The sequence below is a fragment of the Marmota monax genome, unplaced genomic scaffold (genome assembly GCF_021218885.2).
Source record: "Marmota monax isolate L192 unplaced genomic scaffold, Marmota_monax_Labrador192_F-V1.1 WCK01_AAM20220418_F8-fsc00033, whole genome shotgun sequence".
Taxonomy (NCBI): Eukaryota; Metazoa; Chordata; class Mammalia; order Rodentia; family Sciuridae; genus Marmota; species Marmota monax.
The window spans coordinates 5,574,284-5,601,398 of record NW_026694282.1 but is presented as its reverse complement, the minus strand read 5'-3'; the positions used below and the strand labels follow the sequence as shown (position 1 = coordinate 5,601,398).

Here is a 27,115-nt window from a genome sequence, read left to right as displayed (position 1 = left end):
TCGTTTGATGAGTTTTCTTGTATTTAGAGTCTAAATACCTGTACCTATTTGTTCTTTTGATATCAGTAATTGGTCTTTGAGATATTTATTTCTTTCCCACACAAATATTCTAGATTTTTTATTTTATTTTTTTGGTTGCCCCAGTCAACCAAATTCTCTAAAGTACTCTTATTCTTTGAGGCATGGTATTTAAAAAACAAGATTTGGGTCCTACATGTGCTTATTGTTAGGGCATAACTGCTACTAGGCCCTATCAAACAAGCTATGAACAATATAATCTTTTATTTTTTAAAATATGAATATTGACTGACATTTCTGATTCAAAAACAGCACGATGGGACTTTTATAGTATTGTCTATATATTTATATACCACAGTAGAAATCCTGGGTCTAAGACAACAATTATTTGCTCTATCTTATAATATACCAAAAATTCAGAATTGTGAGACTAACACAGCTAAATTAATAAAATTACTAAGTAACATTCATGATACCCTTGCAGTTCTTTTGGTTATTACAACATATCCCCCACTAGGGAAGTATAATTAAAATATTATATTCTTGGGTGTGGGTTGTAGCTCAGTGGTAGAATGCTTGCCTAGCACATGTGAGGTACTGGGTTTGATACTCAGCACCACATAAAAATAACTAAAATAAAAGTATTGTGTCCATTTACAACTAATTTTTTTGATTTCTTAAAATTTATTTTCATCTGATTGTTGTTCCAACTTTATACACATTGTTAGACAAACTTGTTTCTTTTTATATTTACTTTTATGCTTTTATCTTTTACCTTTTTAATTTGCAAAAAAAAAAAAGTTTTACAACAATTTACACAGAAGTCATAAAAAAGGAGTACTCAGGGAAGTCTTATCTCTATCCTTATCTACTGAACTCACTAAAGGTAAATAATTTAGTTTCTTTTATCCTTCTTTTGAAACAAATACATCCCTGATTAACCCCTTTCTTTCTTTCTTTCTTTCTTAAAAAAGGGTAGCTTGGCTTTTTTCACTCAACAATATACCTGGGAAATAACTACATATTTATTCATAGAGACCTTCATCTTTCTTTTTGATTATGTTAGTTTATATATATTTATATATATATTTCACTGTGTTGCCCAGGCTGGCCTTGAACTCCTGGGCTCAGGTGAGCTAACCTCCAGAGTAGCTAGGACTATAGGTGCACATTAATACACCCAGCCTGTTCTCATTTCTTATTGCAACATACCATGTTTTCTCAATCTAAGACTCAAATTCCTTTATTTTTGGTATTTTAAAAAGCAAAGCAAAGCTTAAAGCAGTGTCAAGTGAATTTCTCAACCACAAAGCAGAGAGGTAAGTTGTGACATAGTTGTTTACTGTATTGTTCTAATCGTTTGCTATTAATGCAATTAAGTTACTTGAAAGAGCAGTACCACAAGAGGTAAATTTTACATAATCTGTACTGTTATTCCTTGATGAACATATGTTCAAAATTATTGTGATGCATTTTTAAGTAAAACGTTGTCATATATGCACAAGATTGCCTGTCACACACTACAAAGCAATTAAATATGGTACACATGGCCAAGTCTCTTGGGAGTAATGGCAATTTTCAAGACAAAGTTTGGTGTAAGCCACTTATGTATCAGAAAGTACACAGATACCAAATATCCATCAGTTAAAAACTTTCAGTAGGGCTGGGGTTGTAGCTCAGTGGTAGAGTACATACCTAGCACGTACAATCCTCAGCACCACATAATAATAAATAAATTAAATAAAGGTATTTTGTCCAACTACAAATAAAACAATAAATATTAAAAAAGCTTTCAATGGATTTGTAAATGCAGTTTTTATTTTAAAAATTCCAGTTATATTAATGAAAAGACAATACAGACAATGGAAGTGAAATCCCAGCTATTGTTTATATTCTTTAAAAGTTTTCAGATAATTCTAAAATGTATAATCAAACTACATATACAGGATTCTCACTTTCACCACTGTTATTCCACCTTGTACTATAAGTTCTAGCCACAACTAGGAAAGAAAGATAAATAAAAGCCTACAAATTGAGAAGCAAAATGTAAAACTAATTTCTATTTGTAGATGACATGATTTTATATGTAGAAAATCTCAAGCCCTAATAAAGCTATTAGAGCTGATTTAAAAATTCAACAAACTTTTGGGGTATAAAATCAACATATTAAAAATCAGTTGTTTATATTGCTTAATTTTTTCAATACTGGGGATGGAACCGCACTTTACCATGCAGCTACATCCCAGCCCATTTTATTTTTTTAGGGAGGGTCTCAATAAGTAACCAATGCTGGAGAGATATCCTGTGTTCTTGGTTTGGAAGACTTAATATTTAAAGATGGCAATACTCCCCCAAATGATCTACCGATTTAATGTAATCCTCATCAAAATTCCAACTCCATGTTTGCATAAATGGACAGGCTGATCCTAAGACTCTTATAGACCTGCAGGGGATCCTGAAGAGCTATACCCACCTTGTAAAAGGACAAAGTTGAAGAACTCACACTACCTTATTTTAAAACTTACTACAAAACTAATCAGTACAACAGAAGCTGCGCATGATGGCATGTGCCTGTATTCACTGCTACTCAGGAGGCTGAGGAAGGAGTATTGCAAATTCTTTATGTTAGCCTGGGCAACATAAAGAGACCTCAAGTAAATACAATGAGAAAGAGAGAAACCAGTATGGAACTGGCATAGGATAGACATAGAGCAATGAAACAGAGCTGATAATCCAGAAATAACCCCCTACCACTATGGCAATTGATTTTCAACAAGAGTGCCAAAATCATTCAGTGAGGGAGAGTCTCTTCCACAAATGATGCTGGAATAAGTAGATATCGACATGCAAAAGAATGAAACTGGACGCCCTAACTCACACCATATTAAAAAAATTAACTCAGCTGGGTATAATGGTACATGCCTGTAGTTCATTTGGAAGTCTAAGACAGGAGGATTGCTTGAATACAGGAGTTTGAGGCAAGCCTAAGCAACATGATAAGACTCCTTATCAAAAACAAAACCAAAAGCACACTCAAAATCCATAAGGGACCTAATGTAAGAACTAAAACCATAAGATAGAGATACATTTTAATTAGATTAGAGCTGAGCATGGTGGCTTATGCCTATAATCTCAGCAAATCAGGCTCAGTAATTTAGTCAGGCCCTAAGCAATCAGTACCAAAAGAAAAAGAAAAGAAATTGTAGGGATAAATTTTTATGATTATGAATTTGGCAATGTACTTTATAAGTTGACACATAAAATTATACATATTTATGGTATTATGTGATGCTTCTTAATACATGTGCACATTTTATGATGTTCAAATCAAGTAAGCATTTTATTGCCTCAAACATCATTTCTCTGTGGTGAAAGCATTCAATATCCTTTCTTCTAGCTTCTCTGAAATATATAGTACATTAGACAATGTATTATTAAATGACACCAAAGCATGATCCATAATAAAAATTAGAAAAAAAGAACATCAAAATTAAAAAAAACATTTGGCATCAAGAAAGCAAAAAGACAACTTAAAGAATGGGAAAAATTATTTGCACTTCATATATCTAGGGCCTAGTATAAAGAACTCTTATGATTCAATAAGACAAACACTCCAAATTTTAAAATGGGCAAAGACCCCTGTATGGTTTAGATATGAGGTGTCCTCTAGAAGCTAATGTGAGAAAATATAAGAATTTTCAGAGGTGAAATGATTTGAGTCATGTGAGGCTTAATCTTATCAGTGGTGGATTAAATGGGTGGGGTAACTGTAGACTGGTAGGGTTTGGCTGGAAGAGGTAGGTAACTAAGGGCATGCCTTTGGGGTATTTTGTTCCTGCAGAGCAGAGTTTGCTCTTCGCTGTCTGCTGTGTCCTGAGCTGCTTTCTTCCTCCACACCCTTCTACCATATTTTGGCTTACCTTGAGCCCAGAGCAGAGGAATTGGCCATTCATGGACTGAGACCTTTGAAAATGTGTGCGTCAAATAAACTTTTCCTCCTCTAAAATTGTTCTTGTCAGGTCTTTTGGTCTCAGCAGCAAAAGAGCTAACTAAAACAATTTCTTACATACTTTTGGTAGGATAGTAAATTGATAAAGCCATTGTGGAAAACATGGAGGCTCCTCCAAAGGTTAAAAATAGAACTACCATTTAATCCAGTAATCACACTTCTGGGCATATATACAAAAGAAATGAAAGCAGAGTCTCAAATAGATAGTTTTACACCCAGTTTCACAACAGCATTATCCACAGTACTAACAATAGCTAGGAGGTAAATGGAAGTAACCCAAATGTCCACTGACAAATGAATTACTACACCAGAATTTATTCAGCCTTAAAAAGGAAGAAAATTCTGTCATGTGGATAAACCTTGGAGACTTCATGCTCAATGAAATGTGCTAGGCATAAAAAGACAACTATTGTTTAATTCCACTTATATGAAGTATTCAGAGTAATCATAATTGTAGACAGAAAGGAGAATGGTTACCAAGGGCTGCAAGGGAGGCAGGGACAGGGGGAGGTGTTTAAAGCATACAGTTTCCCTTTGGCAAGATGAAAATGTTCTGGAGGACTGTTCCACAACAATGTGAATATATTTAACATTACTGATGTGTACACTTATAAATGATTTAGATGATAAATTTTATGTTAAGAGCCACATGTGCACACCTGTAATCCTAATGAATGAGAAGGTTAAGGTAGGAGGATCACAAATTCCAGTCCAGCAACTTAATGATACACTGTCTCAAAAAAGGGTTGGGGGATGCAGCTCAGATGTAGAAAGCTCCTGGGTTCAATCCCCAGTACTGAAGAAAATAAAAATTTAAAAATAAATAAAGGTTTGATCTTCAGCACCACAAAAAAAGATAAAAGAAATCAAGGCATAGTCGTAGACTTTGCTCTTTGCCTTACATTAACTAAACTACTTCAATAAAAATAACTGGAGCTAAGCTGCTGCATAGCTGTACACACCTATAACCCCAGCTACTCTGGAGGCCACAAGTTTGAGGCCAGACCAAGCAATTTAGTCAGACCCTGTCTTAAAATTTAAAGGGTGGGGGTGGGGGGTGGGGGGATGAGGGGGTGGGGTGGGGTGCTAGGACCTAGTTCAGTGGTAAAGTGCCCCTGGGTTCAATTAAAAACAAAGAAACAACAAAACCTAGAGCCAAAAGGGAGAATAGTTAGAGCTTGAGTAGGCATTTTTTCAAAGAATATATACAAATGGCTAACAAACATATGAAAAAAACAACATATTAGTCATTAAGGAAACGCAAATTAAAATCACAATGAGGTATCATTATTTCACCCATTAGGATAAATATGATTAAAACAAAAACAAAATATCAAGTGTTGGCCATGAGTTAGAGAAAATAGAATCCCTCTTACATGGCTGGTGGGAATATAAAATGGTTCAGGTGTGGTGGAATACAGTTTATACAGTTTTGCAGTTCCCTCTGAGAGTTAAACACAGAATTACTATATGATCCCGCAATTTCACTCCTAAGTTATGTACCCAAAAGTACTGAAAACAGGTACACAATCATAGCAACCTAATTCACAATAGTCAAGAAGAAAACAGTCCAAATGTACATTGATGTATAAATGGATAAACTGCAGTCTATACATACAGTAGAATATTATTTAGCCACAAAAAGGACTGTGAAATTGATACATGCTACAACATGGATGAACCTCAAAAACATTAGAAGGTATGTACAAATGGTTAAATATTGTATGATTCTAGTAACAGGGAATATACAGAATAGGCAAATCCATAATCCATACAGGCAGAAAATCCACTAGTGGTTACCAGAGGCTGGTGAAAATGGTAAATGGAGAGTAACTGCTTAATGAGGTATAGAGTTTCCTTATAGGGTGAAGAAAATATTTTGGAACTAGATAGAGGTACGGGTTGCACAACATCATAAACGTAGTAAATGCCACTGAATTTTTCACTTTAAAATGATTTTGTTGGGCTGGGGATGTGGCTCAAGTGGTAGCGTGCTCGCCTGGCATACACGAGGCACTGGGTTTGATCCTCAGCACCACATAAAAATAAGATAAAAATATTGTGCCACCTAAAACTAAAAAATAAATATTAATAAATAAATAAATAAATAATGATTTTGTCCAGGCTGGGGTTGTGCCTAGCATGTGTCAGGCACTGGGTTCAATCCCTGGCACCACATAAAAATAAAAACAAATAAAATAAAGGTATTGTGTCCATCTACAACTAAAAACAACAAAAAAAATTTTTTAAATGATTTTGTCCACCTGGGGGTGTAACCTAGCATTTGTGAAGCCCTGCACAGCAAAAAAAAAAAAAGTAAAAATATGAAAATTTGTCATGTCAATTTTGTCACCTCAAAACCAAAAAGATTACTTACCTAAATCGGTTTTAAAATGCACAATTTCACAAAACTCTTTACATTAATGTCAATGACAAAATAGGATTTCATAGAATCTTTCCACTTTGAATCTGAATCAGGCCTAAACTCAAAAACTTTGTGATATGGAAGAAGACAATGTGTAATAATCTTGGAAAACAAAAATTATTTTTGTTTACTTAAAATGCAGTTTTTTTTTTTTCATTGAAGAACACAGTACAGAGGTTCAATGTAATAAACAATAAATGGTATTTCCTTCAGGGAACTGATTAGAAGTGTGGGCTTCAGAGTTAAATCACCTGGGTTCCCAGCCTTATTCTCCTAGGAATGTTTCTGGAAGACTAATCAAACGTACAATATTTTTCTCTACATTCTTTCTGTACTACTGAGTTACACCATTGCTTTTTGAAGATTTACTTCATTTATTCTCCCTCTGCTGGCTCGTTCCATAATACCACATCCCATGAAACTAATGCACACCTGAGGCGGGATTATAAGCATTTAATAAATATTTACTGAGTTAGCTGCGTCTTGAGTGTATCAGAATGAAGAAAAGACATGAGTACAGAGGACAGATCATAAACAAATCGTTTATGGGGAACCATGTTAAGTATTATAAAAGAAAATAGTTCTATACTAGAGAATAAGGGTGAGTCCTATTTCAAGTAGTGTGGTTAGGATTCTCATAAAAGGTACCTTTAATCTGAGAATCCTCCATAGCATTAGCTGGTGACAAAAGGCGAGTTTGAGACGGGAAAGTCTATGAGGTCACGGTAAGGAGTTTGACAGTATTTAAGTACAGTGGGTAAGCAAAAGCGAACACTTCCAGCAGAGAAGTCAAGCAATTTTACGATTGGAAAAGATCGCAGAGGCTGTTAAATGTTGCTCAGTGGAAGAGACTGTTTAGCTATCATGGAAGCCCTGGGTTCAACTCCCACCCCCACTCCCAAAAAAGAAAATGATCAGCGGCAGGAGAGAAAGCAGGGAAACTTCTGGAGGTATCCGACGGTTGTCTGGACTTGGGGTAATCGTGCCTGCTGATTATGCGACAGAGGGACTGGGATGTCATTCTATCATAGGAAAGAGAAGATTACAGAGCAGTTAGAGAAGCCAAGAGGATGACCCAGTGTTTCAAGGAATAACAAAGCGCTGCTTTCAGAATTTCTTGCTGTGATTCGAGGTATCAGCACAAGAGTACGCCCGGAACTGGAAACCATCCAGTCAGAGCCCGAAAGACAACACAGTTCAAGAGGAGTCAAGTTCTGGTCCAGCCTTTGGTAGCACCAGATAAAGACTGTCAGAGGCGGAGCTGGGCCTCCGCAGTGACCCAGCTACAAAGTGCAGGCGAGAGCATAAAATTAGGCAGTGAAGGGTCTCTCACAAGAGGTTGCGCCTCATCGGACAAGCAGTCCCGCGAGTTCACCTTCCCGGCGCTGATTAACCTCGCCCCGGAAGTGCATGTTCACTTCCGCTCACTCAGGCATCTGCTAATCTCGCGAGTGCTGAAAGCGCTATGTGACCTGGGTTAAGCGGAAGCCGGGCCTCTTTTTCGTGGCGCCTTGTGGGCGATCAGCTGCTCCAAGATGAAGGTAGGTTGTTGTGGCGGGTGTTGATCTAGGCTTCGGGAATTTGGATCGAACCTTGGAACACTTCGTCAGTCCCAGCACACCAAGGTCCGGGCTCCAGGTGGAGAAGGGTGTAAGGCAGGATAACGTGTGCACTTCTTGGGCCAGAGCTCTTTGGGAAAGCGGATGGCGGACGATTACGACCGGAGTTGTGTAGTTCTGAGAGCGCCATGGTGGCGTTCCCGCGCCCAGCCAGGACAGATGCTGGCGGCGTGCTCGACCTATCCTGCTATAACTCTCTTTTACTTAAGTCGGGCTCCCTGTACGGTGGCGGTAATGACGGGAGCCTTAGGCCTCGCAGTCATTCCTCAGGGCCGCAGGGAAAACGTGCCCTGTTAGTGTTTTGCTTGGCGTGCATCATTAACATGGGGTTATGATGAGTAAAATCACCAAATATTACTGATTGAGATTGGCTTGAATGGCTTGTGATGTTATTGCCGTTGTGGGGAGTTCTGCAGTTACCTGTTTAATTTTTCCTTCTACTTTTAATCCTAGCTGAATATCTCCTTCCCAGCCACTGGCTGTCAGAAACTCATTGAAGTGGACGATGAACGCAAACTTCGTACTTTTTATGAGAAGCGTATGGCCACAGAAGTTGCTGCGGATGCTCTGGGTGAAGAATGGAAGGTAACAGTTAACTGGCATTGTCACGACTGTTTTAAGAGAGTAAACGCTCTGGGAATTGGTGTTTGGAATGGGGTTTGCTTTAGTTTTCTGACTTGGGTTATCACTTTGTGAAGTAGAGCTATCACCTGGTGGGGTTCTGTAGTATGTAAATGAGTTTGCCAATGCACTTACTTGACAAGTTGGAAATAACAGACAAAACTTTGATCAGAAATTTAAATTGGTCTTATTGAATTACACTTCTGTAGAAAAGAGGTGTGGGTCAGTAAAGGCCGTAACACTGAATTTAATAAATTTGGAATAGAAAGGTTACATGTGTGGTGTTTTCCTGCAGGGTTATGTGGTCCGAATCAGTGGTGGGAATGACAAACAAGGTTTCCCCATGAAGCAGGGTGTCTTGACCCATGGCCGTGTTCGCCTACTACTGAGTAAGGGGCACTCATGTTATAGACCCAGGCGAACTGGAGAGAGAAAGCGCAAATCTGTTCGAGGTTGCATTGTGGATGCCAATCTGAGCGTTCTCAACTTGGTTATTGTAAAAAAAGGTAAGGTTTATGTTTGCTTTTTATTGAAATTGACTTAAAGCTGTTTGTCCAAATACTTTTTCATTTGCAGTATAAGGAGGTTGTTGGATTAAGATATTTCTGTTAATTTTCTCTTTGAAGGAGAGAAGGATATTCCTGGACTTACTGATACTACTGTACCTCGAAGACTGGGACCCAAAAGAGCTAGTAGAATCCGCAAACTTTTCAATCTCTCTAAGGAAGATGATGTCCGCCAATATGTTGTGAGAAAACCCTTAAACAAGGAAGGTAGGAGATATTATGCAATTTGGACCTGCTTAATTTTTAGGAATTTGTCACTGGTATTTTGCATGCATGTAGAAAGTAGAATTTGTTCCTTTGAAGTGTAAGCATTAACTGGAGTCTGATTTAAAATAACATACTTTAAATTCATTGCTTTTGGGCTTAGGAATGATGTGAAAGTTGAAAAATTATGGGATTCTGAAGGTACTCTCACCTTAACACCCATTTGATATGTTAGAGATTCTGAGGGATTTTTTTTTTTTGGCCTATAGAAAAAATAGATGCTTTTTTAAAAAAAATCTACTGAAATTGATTAAATTTCTGGTCCTCTGACTCCTTCTTTGAAATGTGAAGAACAATAATAAAATTGTGAAAATTAGAAAAATACTTATTCCTAAATATAAAGGAACAAGCGTTTGCAATTGGTAATTCTAAGAATACATATACATATTATATGTTGGGCAACATAGCCATCACCACTGAGGTCCACATCAGTGATACATACATAACATTATTGTTTCTTCAGTCAAAGGTATAATATTTTCATTGGATAGAATTATCCCGTTGTCTTCTTGACATCTGGAAAAAGAATAATTTGGATTTTGGTTTTCAGGATATCTGTACTTAGTGTATAGTTCCAACTATTTAGGCACCTACCCTGTGCTAGGTACTATGTTAAGTGCTGGGGATGTGGTATGAATTGACAGTCTACCTTTAGGAAGCTTATGTTGCAGAAAATGTAATTGGCAAATGTGGCACTTCTCCACGATCACACCTCTGGAAACCCAATCTGTAGAAACCGATCTAGTTGACAGACGTGTTTTTAAGATGGCACCTGTCTTTTGTGGAAGGTATAGGCTTAACTATTTAGCAGAGCCTGAATAATTGAACATTTACTCCAAGATCCTGAGGTGTCACTTCCACAAAGCGACTGTGAACTAAAACTACATTTGAGAAGCTTTATGTATGTTGGGGGTGGAACCCAGGGCCTTGTGCATGTTGACCATGCCTTCTAAGTTATACTCTGACTCAATAAAGTATTCTTGAGGAATTATTTCAGTCATTTGAATTTTTAGGTAAAAAACCCAGGACCAAAGCACCAAAGATTCAGCGTCTTGTTACTCCACGTGTCCTGCAACACAAGCGCCGGCGTATTGCTCTGAAGAAACAGCGTACTAAGAAGAATAAAGAAGAGGCTGCAGAATATGCCAAACTTTTGGCCAAGAGAATGAAAGTAAGTCTTAATAAGATTTGGGGGTAGGGTGAAGCAGGACTGGCTTTTTCTATCTGTGTTTTTCACCTAGACAAAGTTTTAATTGTGTTTTTTTTTTTTTTTTTTAATTTTCTTTAGGAAGCCAAAGAAAAACGCCAGGAACAGATTGCCAAGAGACGTAGGCTGTCTTCTCTGAGAGCTTCTACTTCTAAGTCTGAGTCCAGTCAAAAATAAGAATTTTTATCAGTAACAAATAAATAAGATCAGACCTTCAAACTTTGACTTGTCATTACTGATTTGACCTGAGTAGAAAATGGATGGAAAAACACGTCAGAAAGGGAAGCAGTGGAAAAAGTCTGCTTACAGGAGATGCATGAAATGATGTTCTTTAAATTCAGAGACTGACATGACACTAGTTGACGAGCAAAGGTTTCTGTTTTGAAGATGAGTGGCTCAGGAAAGGATTACTGGTTCTAAGATATAACTAAAATATTACCTTTGCAGAAAGTCATAACTTAAGGTAAATAAAAAACTACCACCATTAAGTTGTTTTGAGTAATAAGGAGTTGACTCCCAATATAAGGAATGCTTGCAGGATGGCATACTGTGGCCCACTAGAGCACTGGCCTAGCATGCAGCAGGCCCTTATATCAGTCTCCTGCACCACACATGAAAGCTAAACTGGTTCGTTTCCACAGTAACTGACCTATTTAGTTCTAGTATTTATTTTTGGTAGTAGGGTTTAAATCCAGGGTCAGTTACTACTGAGCCACATTGCCAACCCTTTTTTGAGACAGGGTATCAGCTGATTTAGGGCTTCACTTAGTTGAGCCTTGAACTTTGAGTTGTGCATCCTCGTCTTCCAGTGTTGCTAAAAATTAACAGATGTGTGCTACTACATCCAGCTTGGGGTAGCAGTATCTTAAGAAGGCACAAGAGGTGTATTTTCCTATAGTACAGTACATTGAATCAGCTAAGAGAATCCAATAACTCATTTCTGGTTTCCTATGACTTGCTCAAAGAATTTTAAGTTTCCTAAAAGGACAATAATGGGATAATCACAAGGTGATACTCTGTTACTAAGAGTTCTGCTGTGTTGAGAGTACCTGGTTGTGATGCATAGAACATTAAAAAAAAAAAAAAACAGGATATTTCTTTTTTGTGTGTGCTGGGGATTGAACCCAAGGGCGTTTTACCACTGAGCTATATCTAGCCCTTTTTTTGTGTGTTTAGCCTCAGACTTCCAAGTCTGCCTCAGTTTCCTGAGTCACCTGAGATTACAGGACTGTACCATCACACCAGGCAATAACCAGCTTTCTTTAAGGAACACAAATAACCATGAAAAAACATTTGGCTCCTCTATAGTTTTCTAGGTAATTAGTTGGGTATTTCTGACTAGAATCTACAGGTATTTTGTTTAAAAAATAGTGTTAAATTTGTGTACCAAGAATTATATTAGCTACCCTATTTATGCTTATACATCAACCATGCATGTTGCTATGATCAACATAAACTAAAGATAAATCACATATCAAAACATAAGACTTGGCTAAACAACTAATTTTGAAAGATTATTTCTAGCGATCACTAGGATTAAGTTAAAGTGCTCCCAAAGTATATTTCTAAAATTTTCCATACTTCAGATATCTGATAGCTTTTTTTTTTTTTCCCTGTAAATTTTTTTTGGGGGTATCAGGAATTGAGCTCAGAGATACTTAATGACTGAGCCATATCCATTTTTAGGTGCTCTTTTTGTGTAGGTGCTGAACAAAGCCTTTTAGAGATTTGGTACTAGAAACTAGTCCCTGCAGATTTAAATTGAAGGAGTTAGACTGGTTCTAAGATATAACTAAATTATGTTATAAAGCCAGATACAGCAGTGCAGACCAAGGCAGGAGGATTGCAAGTTCAAGTCCAGTAGGGGCAATTTAGCAAAACCTGGTCATAATTTAGGGAAAAAAGGGTAGGGGTTGTAGCTCAGCGGAGAGGCATGTGTGGGGCACTGGATTTGATCCTGAGCACGTTAAAAAAAAAAAAAAGATATTGTGTCCCTCTGCAACTAAAAAAATTTAAAAAAAAATGATGGAAGAGGTACACTGGGCATATATAACTCAGTGGAAAAGCCCACCTGAATTCAATCCCCAGTACTGTAAAATAATGTTTATTTTTTTAAAAAAAGTTATAATTTGATGTGGTTATATATAAATGTAAAGATATCTTCAGCATACTTTAAAACATGAAGTGCACTTTGGTAATGATATAGTTCAAACTAATAAAACAGCAAAACGATATTGGAATTCTAATGATCACAAAGATTCATACTAAACAGATTTCAAGAGCCTTAAAAACATAACAGACAAGTTAGCAAATTTAAGAATATTTTTTATTTTATTCAGCCTGTTATTTTTATATGCAAGGTAATGAAAAGATTTATTCAGTCCATAAGTGTTAAGTTGTAAGTTGCAAAAATTTACACTCGAGATAGTGCAAAAGATGCATTTTTGAAAATAATGTAGATTTACATAATGTCTGATTAGTTTTTTCACTTAGCCCTTTCATAATAAATTCAGACTAAAAGTTTTGTGTACGTCAAATTCACCCTTAAATGGTGCAAGATAGTTAATTTTTTTAAGGTTATTCCATTTTAGAAGGGAAATCTGTGCTCTTTAGTATATGAAAGTAAATTTTTTGTGTGTGTATCAAATGATTTAGTCTGCATAATTATAAAAGCACACATAAAACCACTTGCTTTTTAAACTATGCAGAGTTAAGGCAAACTTACTGTAATGGGCATTTTTAACAACAACAAAAAAAACATGATAAATGTCAAAGTGAGGCCATAATTTACTTAAAACTAGTGACAACAAACTCAAGCTTTAAAGTTATAAGACTTAATTTGATTCAACCTAAAAAATTATTTACAAATGCACATTTTTACTCACAGGCATATAAATCTAAATATTGTACAAGAATAAAACTTTAGTGTGCAGTGCAAGTTTATCCCACAGGTTTCAAAAGGTGATCAACAGCAACAATTTACATGCCTGAACAAAGACTTCAGGACCTAAGACAATATACGCTTGCATTTTCAGCATAACTCAAAACTTACAAATAGCTTCATAAGTTATGAACTTTAGTTAATTTTATTTTGACTGTTTGACTTCTAATTTTAAAGCCTTTGCAAATTAACATGGGAAGAGGATGAAGGAAGTACCTGGATATTCAACATATCCATTAAGCAAGGTAATACATAATTAAAAAGATGAAGGCATATATTAAATTTAAAGTCAGATCAGGTAATTTTGACTACAAATGAGATTAGTAGTAGTCATTTATTTAACAATGAGACCCCTTTCAGAAAACTATTGCAACATGCAATCTAAGAGTTTTAATAAATACACACTTATAATATACACATACCTACACAACCCTACACATTTACAGTCATACACAAGTAGTAGCTCTTATAATTAAGATATTTCATTTGTTCGGGGGTTAGGCAAGTTTCATTTCCCATTCCCCAAACCCAACAGCTTCAAATATTAACAAATGCCTGGGATGAATGGTTTCTCATTTCTATAAAACTACCACAAATACAGAGAAATCCAAAACAGTTCCAGCAGAAGCAGAGAAACAGTTCAGGAGTTGAAAATCTTCAATATCAATAAACTTCAGGGCATTTAAATGAGATTTTACACTTTGATATAATTCAATATTATTTACAATTCATTGTATATTGTCCCCAAGAGTTATTTCAGTTTTCACCAATTCCTAGGATGTGGAAAAACCTTGGATATTTTCAATTTATTCTCCAGCACTATATCAAAATTCTAATGAATCTCTTTAAATGAGAGGCGCTCCAAAACATTTTCTGCACCATTCCACACTAACACTTGGTGGAGCATCAATTTTCTGTAACTTTTCAAGAACCTCTGAAGGTAGACTATTGTATGCGAGTCCATATTCATTGTCAAAAGCCTCTGAAAGACATTTTCAAAAATGTTAATTTGTTAACAAAGCAAAGATTATGCATTTTGAAATGGTACTGAGTCATATTTATGTTTAAACTACATATTTTAAGGTAGAAATCACTTAAAGGCAAGTATTTACTTTTTTTTTTTTTTTAAACAGCACTATTGACCCAAGACCTCATGCACACTATGCAAGTGTGATCTCTCACTAGGCTACACCCCCCAGCCCAACAATAAATTTTTAAAAAATCATTTTAGTAAATAAAATTAAGACTGAGGAATCCCTCATTAACCAACTTACCAATATCAATATTTTCTCTTCCAAGAGACACTAATGATAAGAAGAGTATTTCTCTGTATAAACTCCTATAAAACAAATATATTTTAAAAGTGAATGGCAAATAGCATTTAAAAATATATACAGAAATACGATTTTATTTCTTAATAGTGAAAACATTAATTTCCAAATATCTAGTTATGTACCCACTCATATAAATATCCTGGCTTGGATATGCTACAGGTATATGAGATCTTTGAAGGATGCTGAGTGAAAGGTACTCTGAATTCTTTGTGTTAATATTGCAGTGTCCAGTAAGTATTTCAAACTATGCAAGTCTTTGGGATGGGTTGTAGTTCAGTGGTACAGTGCTTATCTAACATGCACAAGGCCCTGGTTCAGTTCCTAGCACCACACACAGACCCACACACACCCATAGGAAAAAAAAGGGTGGGGGGAGGTAATGGACTTAAAGCTTCACTCCATACACAATTAAAAACAGCTGATTGGAGAAAAAAAATGGCTGGGCATGGTGGCACAGGTGAGTTTGAGGCCAGCCTGAGCAATTTAGCAAAATCAAAATAAAAATAGAAGGGGCTGAATATATAGTGTGGTGCTACAGAACTCCCAGATTCCATTCTCAGTACTGTAAACAAAACAAAAAACCCTACCCACAAACAAAAATGGCTTTTATTTGCTTATTATTATCTTTTATACTAGGGATTGAACCCAGAGGTGATTAACCAGTAAGCCATATCCCTAGCCCCTTTCTTATTTTTTATTTGAGACAGGGTCTCACTAAATTGCTGAAGTTGGCCTCAAACTTGTGATCCTCCTGCCTCAGACTCTCAAGTCACTGGGATTACAGGCATGTGAAACCATGCCCAGCTGATTTATTTTTTTGATGCTAGAGACTGAACCCAACACCTTGAGCATGCTAGGCAAGTGCTTTACACAGTTACATTCACAGTCCACAATTTTTAAAAAACATTTTAAGTAATATTAAAACAATTTAATTTCTAACTAAAACTTTTAAAAAACAAGAGTTTTTTTCTGATATTTTGCCACTCAATAAAGTAAGAAATTAATTTTCCAAGTCAGACATGGGTCTAAAACCCTTGGACACAATGTGAAAGAAAGGTGGTATAGTCTCCTAACTATTTAATCCAATAGAAAAGGATATATCACCTAAAGATATCAAAAAATGAAACATTAAAAATAAGCTTCATGTTGGGCGCAGTAGTGCAAGCCTGAGGCTCTGGAGGCTGAGGCAGGAGGATCCTGAGTTCAAAGACAGCCTAAGCAATGATGAGGTGCTAAGCAACTGGTAAAACCCTATCTCTTAAAAAAAAAAAAAATACAAAATAGGAATGGGGATGTGGCTCAGTGGTGAAGTACCCCTCAGTTTGATCCCCAGTATACAAAATAAAAAATTTTAAAAAAAAAAGCTTCATGAAGCAATTAAAAGCAAAGATGAGGGGGAAACTAATGAACTAAACTGATTTACAAAAGGAAAAACTTAGGAGGTAATGCTAATTCTAATTTCATCTCACACAGCTTTCTTTAGAACCTTCAGAAACTATAACATGACATTTCTAGTATTAATTTCTTGCTGTAAACTACTGATGCATGAAGCAAGCTCCTCCTTAGACTGAGGAGGACGTCTCTTAACAGTTGAGATTACAAGTGGATCCATCCATTTTCATGATCAAATCTTTCTCTATAACTTCTGAGATACATTGAGTAAGGAGACTTTAAGAGGACTCTGGAAACATTAGTAATACTCCATATAATTGTGTCCCCTTTCCCAAAACTTCCTCTGCAAAATTCACTTACGCTGAGATGGGAATGAGTATTGATTGAAGCACATTAGCCATCAGTAATACTTGGAAATCCGTACAGATGACATTTCAAAGGAGATACCCTGTTGGTTTTGACTGGATATTCTTATAAACTTTCTAAAGAAATGAGTGATAGAGCTAACCCTTATCCGTAAGTCTTGAATTTATATTTTTCCATCCCATGTACAAAATTGTTTTTTCCCTTAAAAAAAAAAAAAAAAAGGGCTGGGGATGTGGTTCAAGCGGTAGCGCGCTCGCCTGGCATGCGTGCGACCCGGGTTCGATCCTCAGCACCACATACAAAAACAAAGATGTTGTGGCCGCCGAATACTAAAAAATAAATATTAAAAATTCTCTCTCTCTCTCTCTCAAAAAAAAAAAAAAAAGGTTTTTACTTTTAACCCCTTTAGGTTCAATGAGAAAATATATGTGGGTATCACAGGGCCTAACCAAGCAGTACCTATATATATCAATGTTAATAAATTCACAGAAGTCTCTGTTGACGATCAGTAATGCTTCCGAAACACAACAGTACATTTTAGACATCAATAAGTTCCTAAAATTCAATCAATTCTATCAGAAATTTTTATTATGTATTTGTGCTCAATTATGAATATATATATTCAGGTAGCACTTATCAAAACAATCAGATATCTGGCAATAAGCATTTCTTTTACAACTCAAGGTATTTTTAAAAATAAGGCATATTTTTTAAAACAGAAAATCAAGGGCACCAAGTAAAAAATTTTGGATATTACCTTTGTCTTTTCATTTCTGGCTTCATTTGCTCAGACAGCAGATTGATAGGCTTAAGAACATCATTATGCTGAATACTCTGCCTAATAGTTTCAACTAAAGTGCTTGTTGCTTGTTGTTCCTCTGACAGGAGGGATAATTTCTTTTCAGAATCTAAAAAGGACACAATAAACAAGAATAAGTTTTTCCCAATTAGTAATGAATTTTTTTCCCCCAGAATTCTGTCACTATTTGTCTACCCAGTATGAACTCCCTCTTTATTAATAACATTATGTAATTCCAAAAATAAAAATTGTACATATTATACAAATAAAATTATATATTATGGTTATTATGGCATAATTCATAATATCTTTATGTAAGAGAATAATCTTTACCTGACTAAGCCTGGTATTTTCTATTCAAAATAGCAATCTAATCTTAATATATATAACTATATATTATACTTAATATATACTTAATATATATAACTATATATATAACTATATAACATCCAGAACTATTAAGAACATTAATACAATTGGGTGCAGTGTTGCACACCTGTAATTCAGCAACCTGGGAGGCTAACACAGGAGAACAGCAAGTCCAAGACCATCCTGGGCAACTCAGTGAGACATTCTCAAAATAAAAACCAAATAGCTAGGGATATAACTCAACAGTAGAGTGTTCCTGGGTTCCATCTCTAGTACCACAAGAAAAAGAAAAAAAATTACAGATCTTATATTTCATAGATGATAAAAAGTTTTTCAGTAGTAGAAATGGAATTGAATCATATACTAATATCAAGTATATACAAATTCAAAATGTGTACTTGACCTGGAAAAGGGGAATACTTTAATGATACAGGCAATTCCAGGAATCCTACAATTTTATTTATACCCATATTAGCATAAGATGGGGATATGTATCTAATATAGCTCCTTGAACTCATTCTGAGTGCTATCATAAAGTGATACTGCATTTTTCATACAATATAGCTCTAAAATAAATTAGGTTTTTTTTTTAATTTTTTTAGTTATAGGTGGACACAATGTCTTTATTTTATATTCATGTGGTGCTGAGGATCGAACCTAGTGCCTCACGCATGCTAGGCGAGCACACTACCTCTGAGCCACAATCCCAGCCCTAAAATAAATTAGTTTTTGTTGTTTTTATTGTTTTCTGTATCAGAAATTGAACCCAAGGGTGCTTAACCACTGAACTACATCCCCAGCCCTTTCTATTTTTTAATTTTGAGACAGGGTCTCTCTAAGTTGCTCAGGACCTTGCTAAGTTGCTGAAGCTGGCTTTGAACTCTGGATCCTCCTGCCTCAGCCTCTGCAGTCACGGGGATTACAGGGATATGCCACCATTCCTGGCCCAAAATAGTAATACTTCTAAGAATTAGCACCTTTCTCTAATATGACAACAAAAGGAAATCCTGGCTGCTATGGTTTTCTATCTTAGCTCTTTTCCCACTAAGTGATGACCTTTGAATAGTTTTCATGCTATACTGTGACTTTGGAACCCAATCCAAATATAATAAGCAACACTACCATTTCCCCCATTAACTCAATATTTTAAATAACAGGTTTATTGAGAAATAATTTTTAAATCATACAATCTGATTTTTTAGTACACTCACAGAGTTATAACCATAAGAAACCACTAATCTATTTTTTGTCTCTACAAATTTGCTTATTCTGGAAATTTCATTTCAGTGAATCATACTGTCTAGGCTCTTTTGTGACTTGTTTCTTCTATTATATTTTCAAGATTCACCCATGTTGTAGCACATATCAGTAATTTATTCTTTCTGTTGCCAAAAAATTCCATAGTATAGGGTGGGGCATGGTGGCACTTGCCTGTAATCCCACTGACTCAGAAGTTTGAGACAGCAGGATAGCAAGTTCAAGGCCAGCCTCAGCAACTTAGCAAGGCCCTAAGCACTTAGAAAGACCCTATCTCAAAATAAAAATTAAAAGGGGCTGGAGGATGTAGGTCAGTGGTAAAAACACTCCTGGATTAAATCCCCAGTCCCTCCCCACCAAAAAAAAAAAAAAAAGTGGGGGAGTTATTGTGTGGATATACCATACTTTATCCATTTATAAGATGAAAATTTAAGTTGTTTCCATTTGTTAGCTGTTATGAAAAATGCTACTACTAACATTTGTGTATAAGTTTTTGTGCATGGAATATGGTAACTCTGCTTACCATTTTGAAGGCTGTGAAATGTTGTCCACCATTTTTATAGCCTAATCAGTATGTATGCCAGTTCCAATTTCTCCACATCCTCACCAACTCTTGTTATTTTTTTTGTGTGTGTGTTTTTATTATAGCCATCCTAGAAAGTATGAACTCATCTTTTTATGTTTTTTTTGTTTTGTTTTGGGTACTGGGATTTGAACTCAGGGGCACTCAACCACTGAGCCATATATCCTGAACCCTATTTCGTATTTTATGTAAAGACAGGGTAGGATGTCTCACTGAGTTGCTTAGTACCTCATTTTTGCTGAGGCTGGCTTTGAACTCGTGATCCTCCTGCCTCAGCCTCCCGAGCTGCTAGGATTACAGGCATGCACCCCCACACCCGGCCTCCTGCTGAATATTTATAGTAAAGTTTTTCATTATAACAAATAATCCCACAGTAAACATTATTGTGCATTGTATTTCTATAACAGAGTTGTCTCACTAAAATTCCTGAGTAGTTAAAACACATTCACATATTAAATTTAGACAATGTTTGCCATACTGTTCTTCAGAAATAAATCATTTTAGAATTTTAACAGTTTATCAGTGTTCTTTTCCTCAGCATTTGGGTGGAGTAGGTACTGGGGCTTGAACTCATGGGTGCTTTACCACAGAGCTTCATCTCCAGACCTTTCTATTTTGAGACAGCATCAAGCTAAGCTGCTGAAGGAGGGTCTCTCTAAATTGCTGAGGTTGGGTGTAAACCTGTAACCTCCTGCCTTGGCCTCAAGTCACTGGGTATACAGGTATGCACCACTATGCTTGGCTTCCCCCCACATTTCAATCTTGACTTAGTGGCAACTTAGAACAAAGCAGCCCGCACCGGAAAAGAACATCAATCAGATGCCAGCGGAAACGCCTGTCAATCAGCCAGATCTCCTGACTAATGCCTGTCAATCAACAGGACCCCCCTGGCCAATCCTGGAGTTCAGCCAACTCCCCTGACCAACTTCAAGGGGGCAAGGGACCCTAGAAACACCTTTTCCTGTCCCAAGCCCTTCCTTTCCTGCTGTAAGCCCCATAAAAGTCCAGTCCGGTTGAGCTTCCATGCGGTTTCTCCTCAGACCCTTCCCCTGTCCCCTCTGTGGGTCTGATCGAGTTCCGCCCAGGAGTGATATCTCAATAAAGCCTGTTCAGCGGCCCTTTTAAATCTGCCTCCTTTGGCCATTGCCTGCCCCGACTGATCTGACAATAGGTACAAGTTTACACTTTTCTTTTTTTAAAAAACGTAAAGTAATATTTCACTAAAATGTAAAAACTAATGTGATTGAGCATCTTTTTATGTTTGTGTTAGGGAACAAATTGTGCCCCCACCCTTTCAAATTCATACATAGAAACCCTAACCACTAATGTTACTGTATTTGGAAATAGGGGCTTTAAAGAAATAATTAGAGCTAAATAAGGCCATAAAGAGTGGGAGATTCTTATCTAATATGACTGATTGTTAGTATTCTTACAAGAAGAGAAAGAAAAACTAGGTATGTGCCTGTGTGCATACATGCATTTACACAGAAAAAAGGCTACATGAGAGTACAGCAAGGCAGCAGCCATTGCAAGCCAAAAAGGGAGACCTCAGGAAAAATCAAACCTACTGGGAAGTCCAGCCTTGATCCTTGCTAATTTCTTGAAATTTAATTCCTGTTGTTTAAGGCATGCCAGACTATGGTGTTTTGTTATGGCGACCCAAGCACACTATTACAGTCTGAAAGCCACTTTAACTTTTCTTCCATGAAATTCCTATTAATGCCATTTTCTCCTTTAATTGGTGTATTGTTCTTTTGGGGTGGGGTGGGGCGGGTGGAGTACTGTGAATTGAACCCAGGGGCACTCAACCACCAAGTCACAAGCCCAAGTCCTTTTTATTTTTTATTTTGAGACAGGGTTTCACTAAGTTACCTACAGTCTTGATAAATTTCTGAGGTTGCCTTTGAACTTGTGTTTCCTGCTGGGATTACAGGCATGTGCTACCGTGCCCAGCTCAGTTGCATTGTTCTTAATGACTCAAAATGCTTCAAAACACAGGATGATGATCATTTAAACTTTTATAATAATATGTTCTAAATATAAAAGATGGAAAATGAAGCCAGAATCTTTTAGACTATATCTACCCATTTAAACTGAAATTATAATCCTAAACCAACACATCTATAATACTTTTCTACTATGTAGAATTTACTCTCAAAATACCCAAAATAGTATTTAACAAACTGCCGCAGTCTGGCTGGGCACAAAATCACGAGCCACCACACAGCTTGTAGATTCAAACAGCAACTCTTTATTCCTGAACTCACACCAGCTGTCCACAATCACGTTCTGGGGAAATCCACGTTCTCTGCCCAAATCCACCTCCACTGGGCTTCTATCTCCCAAAAAATACTGTCTGAATCCCGTGAGAACTCAAGGGGAACTCAGGCAGCAGGATACGCCCTATTCCCAGCAGGAATAATCTTAAACCTGGAACCACCCTAAACCTGGATAGTCCTAAACCAGGAACGCCCTAAACTCCTAAACCGGGAACACCCTAAACCCGGATCCGCCTTGGTCCTTGAGCAAGGTCACCTACATGCAATGTCACTGCAAAATGTCCTATTTCCACGAGTCCTTCCACTAAGCAACATGGGGTACGCTGACAAGGAAATTGTCATACCTACTTGGCTAATGGCTCCCAGCAACAAACAAGCTACCAAAAAAAAAAAAAAAAAAATTATTCCTTAACACACTTGAGCCCTGACATAGTTAAACAGGTCAGTATAATAACAAATCAATTTGAATTAATTAAATCTTTAAAAACAAAGCACAACAGTTTGTTTTCATCATCTCTTTAGTTCTATTCCTTCTCATTCTTTTTTGTTGCTAAATAATATCCTACCATATGCATGAACTGTATGACAATTTGCTTATCCATTTACCTATGAAAGGATATTTGGGTTGTATGTATTAACACTTTTATGTTTTTAGTTCTATTTTACTTACTAAAATTCCTCCAAGAGACATACAGAGGTTCTCCTGGTTCTTGATGAAGGTTGATATTATCCCATAAGAGTTGAATATAGACAAGTTTGCTATCCTGGGACAGAGATGATAAAGGAAGCTAAAAGAGATCAATAAAAAATATTAGCATCCCAAGCATAATCATTACCACTGGACCTAGTGAAACTTGATTATATATAAAGCAGATGAATTCTTTCAAAACTCTAGATCTAAAATTCTGAGCAAAAAAAAAAAAACATCAATTTTTATTAACATCTAATGATAAATGTCCTTGTTATTTTCTGACATATAGGTTTCTCTGTGAAGTACTGGAATGTCAACTTGGTAACTGTCACATGGTCATGTGAGAGGTTAACAACATTACAACAAATTTTAAGGTAAGACAAAGTGTAAGAGTTTCTACTATCTTATCAGCTAATTTTGCTTCAATTACTACTCAGAATAAATGAGTCAACTTAAGACTTTATAATACTTTATTTAAGATTGTGTTGTGCCTCAAATGTAGAGAGTGTTGTCTCTCAATATTCAATTTGATAAAAGAGTGCTAGGAGCTCAGTGTCTCCACTGGAACCAGGGATCTTAACACAAGCGGAAGAAGTGCTTTGGGTGTCAGGTAGCAGTTTTCATCACTTATTAGGCCTGTGACCTTACACAAATCACTTATATAACTTTTAATTATATCATCTGAAAAATAAAAATAATATGAGAGCTTTCAAATAAAGTTGTGAGAATTTCAGGTGGGAAAATGACAGTTCATCTTTGCAGCTAGATATGACCAGAAGTTCTGAACGCATGGATACATGTGGAAATATTATGAACTCCATGAACTTTAATAAAGAAGAATTACTCTTCTTCATCCATTTTTTCCCTAACCTTGGACATGGAGGTCAAGCATAGCTAAGCAAAAAGAGGATCTCAGGTTCCTAACACTGTACCATCCCTGGACCACCTATCCAAACTTTTATGTTGAGAGGGAAATAAATCTTTGTTAAGCTACTGTTGCTGTATACTTTCAGTAGCTTGAAGATAAGCCTCATCCTAATATACCAATGTACTATAAGTACAAAGTTAGTACCTTACCTGTATACCTTCGTTACAGTGTTCAGATGTGAGAATAAGTCCTGGCAAGTTACTAGGAAGGTCTAAACGTCTGAAATACCAAACAAGGTTCCAGAAAATGATTGGATGTTGATTGATGAAAGAGGATGTATGAATCACCTGATCACCTTCATTTTCTAGCAAAGATTCAAGTTCCTTACGAAGCACTAGAGGACTCAAATAGGGTACAGAAACAGGGGGAGGATTGGGCCTTTTTCCTAAAGGATCCTTAAAAAGAAAATACAAAAAAGTGAATATTATCTACTTAATTCTGTATGTTTAACAATACTTTTCAGTGAGATTATATTTCTCTATCTCATTAAAATCAGATTTCAGAACCACTGCTACATGCTGTAGAACATCCTAATGAATGAAAAAAACCTTAAACAAAAGACCACTTTATCTTAATTAGTTACATTTAGATTATTACAAAAGAAAATTAAGAGTCCGTATTTTAACAGACCCTTTATTTCTTTTTATTAAAAAAGAAAAGAGCTCCTTTAAAATAGAGCTTCTCAATCATGTTAGTAAATACAATAGCTTGTATGTATGACTCATTTTTTTATTTTTAATAAGAAACATTTGCATTTCACCTATTTCATATATGCATTTCACCTATTTCATATATGCGTTTCACACACCAAAAACCGTGTGATCTAATTTTCATAACTACAACAAATGTAGTATTTTTTTAAACATCTGTCATTGGCTACTTTTAAAATTATACTTAGCTCATATTCGATTCCAACAAAAACAAGGGAATTACAGAACAGTTGTACAATTCAAATGAAATAAGGAATTAAAAAAAAATACAACCCAGACTTCAGAAGTTATACAAATATTTATGACCAAATAATTAACAAATGAGCACCTTAGTATCCAGACTCTAGTCTCTGAATAGCATTTCCCTCTAAAAGGGAACCAAGAAATGGCTGATTCTAGGTCTGGGAAAAGAAATACATGAGCATGTAACATCTTGTCATATAAGAAAGCATGGAAGTCTTAAAATCTTACCAAAAGGCTACTAGAAAGGATTAATAAGCCAAAGATGAAATAATACAAACATCAATAAAGACATAAACAGAAATAGATTTTTTGTGGGGGACGGGGGAAACTGGGGATCGAACCCAAGGGTGCTTTTACCATTGCGCTACATTCCCAGCCCTTTTTATTTTTTATTTTGAGACAGCATCTCATGACAGAGTTGCTTAACACCTCGCTAATTTGCTGAGGCTAGCCTCTAACTTGCAATCCTTCTGCCAAGCTGCTGGGATTACAGGCACACATCACCAGGCCCAGCTAAACAGCAACAGATTCAAACAAAAATGCTTTAAAAAGAAGTTCATAATAATACCCTATGTTGGGGCTGGGGTTGTGGCTCAGTGGTAGAGTGCTTGCCTAGAATGTGTGAAGCACTGGGTTTGATCCCCAGCACCACATTAACACAAACAAATAAATGAAGGTATTGTGTCATCTACAACTAAAAAATATATTTAAAAAAATAATAAAACCCTATTCTCCCAAATTAACTGATATGTTGTGGAAAACACTATAGTTCCCAATTTTCTTTTTTAAAAACTGTCTTCCCAATATACTTTGCATCTTTAGAAAACCAAACAGAAGACATTACGCAGTTTTTCTTTATAGATATATTCCATTTAATAAAGAAGAAATGACAGAATTAGACTATCACCATTTTACAGTTTCCAATGAATCAATTATCTAGGCATTAGAACATTAATAGTTACTAATGCCTCCTACTGGAGGAGAATATACAGCCATTTATGAAGTTGTCTTGCAAAATTTAACACATGAATATTAAAAACCCTGAATCTGAGAAGTTTTTAGATACTAATTTATAGATTTGCAATTAGCCAAATTAGAATTTTTGAAAACTAGTATCTAAAGGCAAATGACTTAGTTTTACCAAAGAACAAATTTCAAGGGGAAAAAAAAAAGAATCTGTAGATTTAAAAAGATAAAACCCTAACAATTACAAGGCATGGAGTTTGACCTTTATGCTTCAAACCAACTCCACGCACATAAATTTAATACTTTTGAGAAATCTGAACAAAGACAGAGTAACCTGATAATGTTATTTATTTGGGGGCAGGGGTCTTTTGGTATGATAATGGCACTGTGATAAATTTTTTTTGGTTTGGGGGTGAGATCAGGGATTGAACTCAGGGCACTCAACCACTGAGCCACATCCCCAGCCATATTTTATATTTTATTTAGAAACAGGGTCTCACTGAGTTGCTTAGGGCCTTGCTAAATTGATGAGGCTGGCTTTGAACTTGCGATCTTCCTGTCTCAGCCTCCTAAGCCACTGGGATTACAAGGCATGTGCTTTTTAAATGCCTCTTTATTTAGAGTTACATACTGAAATATTTACAATCAGAATATATGTTGTTTGAAATTTCTTTCTAAACAATCTAGGAAAGGGGAATTAAATGAGGACTTGCATAAAAGAAGAAAGCCTATAGGCTGAAAAGTATTGAAGCTAGGTCAAGGGAGTCATTACACTCCTCTGCTAATTTTTAATATACAGTTTAAATTTTCAGTTTTTAAAAGTTTAAAAAGTTTTTTGTTTATGGAAAACTCTTTGTCACTTCATGTTATTAAAATGAGTCTACCTCTGGAAGGAGACGCATGCCTGCAAGCAGAAGGATGGCAAATTTGAAGCCAACCTGAGCATATTAGTAAGACTCTGCTCAAAAAATAAAATAAAAATGGTGGAAATATAGCTCCAGGGTAAAACAGTTGCCTATCTTGTGCTAGTCCCTGGGTTCAAAACCCAGTTACCCTACTCCCCCCCAACCACCAAAAAATAAAAGAGAGTGGAAGAAAGAGTATACCATACAAGAATTATGTACTATTCCAATGCATACATACAAGAAGCACATAACATGATTACATTATTACATACCACAACTTCCTGCAGACTGTTTGGAAGACTAACTGTTGAAATGCCATGAAATGGTCGTTGGGAAAAGTCAATGTTTTGCAAAGGGCCTCCAACACTGTGACTTCGAGTCAAAGGTACATTTCGCTTTGATAAACTATTAGGCACAGATGGCACTTGCACAGTTTGGACATCTCCACTGATTTTCTTTATTTTATCGCTTTAAAAAATAAAGAATAAATGCTATGTTGGTTCTGAAAAATAATGTAAATCTGGGGAGATAAGAGTATTTTTCTACAATGAGTTTTGAGTTTATTAAATATCCTAGAAAAACCAACACTGCCATTTAGGAATTAAATTCAGGCTGAAGGTATA

General features: G+C 36.1%; 2 protein-coding genes across 6 annotated transcripts in view; one reads left to right on the top strand and one right to left on the bottom strand.

Moving 5' to 3' along the window:
* The first annotated feature begins 7,859 nt into the window (after window positions 1–7,859).
* Rps6 (ribosomal protein S6) lies at window positions 7,860–10,948 on the top strand. Its single transcript, XM_046467340.2, has 6 exons — window positions 7,860–7,993; window positions 8,525–8,656; window positions 8,988–9,198; window positions 9,319–9,465; window positions 10,536–10,693; window positions 10,811–10,948. The coding sequence occupies exons 1-6, from the start codon at window positions 7,988–7,990 to the stop codon at window positions 10,904–10,906; spliced, it is 750 nt and encodes a 249-aa protein (XP_046323296.1). The 5' UTR covers window positions 7,860–7,987; the 3' UTR covers window positions 10,907–10,948.
* Window positions 10,949–13,033: 2,085 nt separating this feature from the next.
* Dennd4c (DENN domain containing 4C) overlaps window positions 13,034–27,115 on the bottom strand; it is a 108,127-nt gene continuing 94,045 nt past the window's right edge. For all 5 annotated transcript variants that reach the window (XM_046467317.2, XM_046467314.2, XM_046467318.2 and 2 more), the window contains 6 exons: window positions 26,765–26,960; window positions 23,818–24,063; window positions 22,720–22,837; window positions 17,520–17,670; window positions 14,945–15,009; window positions 13,034–14,652 (listed from right to left, as the gene is read on the bottom strand). In XM_046467317.2, the coding sequence (XP_046323273.1) occupies window positions 14,516–14,652; window positions 14,945–15,009; window positions 17,520–17,670; window positions 22,720–22,837; window positions 23,818–24,063; window positions 26,765–26,960 (913 nt within the window). In that variant the 3' untranslated portion in view covers window positions 13,034–14,515. The remainder of the gene's footprint in view (window positions 14,653–14,944; window positions 15,010–17,519; window positions 17,671–22,719; window positions 22,838–23,817; window positions 24,064–26,764; window positions 26,961–27,115) is intronic.

Bases quoted from the DNA above. Each gene is read 5' to 3' on its own strand.
- Rps6 (XM_046467340.2), top strand. The intron at 9,199-9,318 runs GTAAGGTTTATG...TTCTCTTTGAAG, and splicing joins CTTGGTTATTGTAAAAAAAG to GAGAGAAGGATATTCCTGGA. The intron at 9,466-10,535 runs GTAGGAGATATT...TTGAATTTTTAG, and splicing joins AAAACCCTTAAACAAGGAAG to GTAAAAAACCCAGGACCAAA.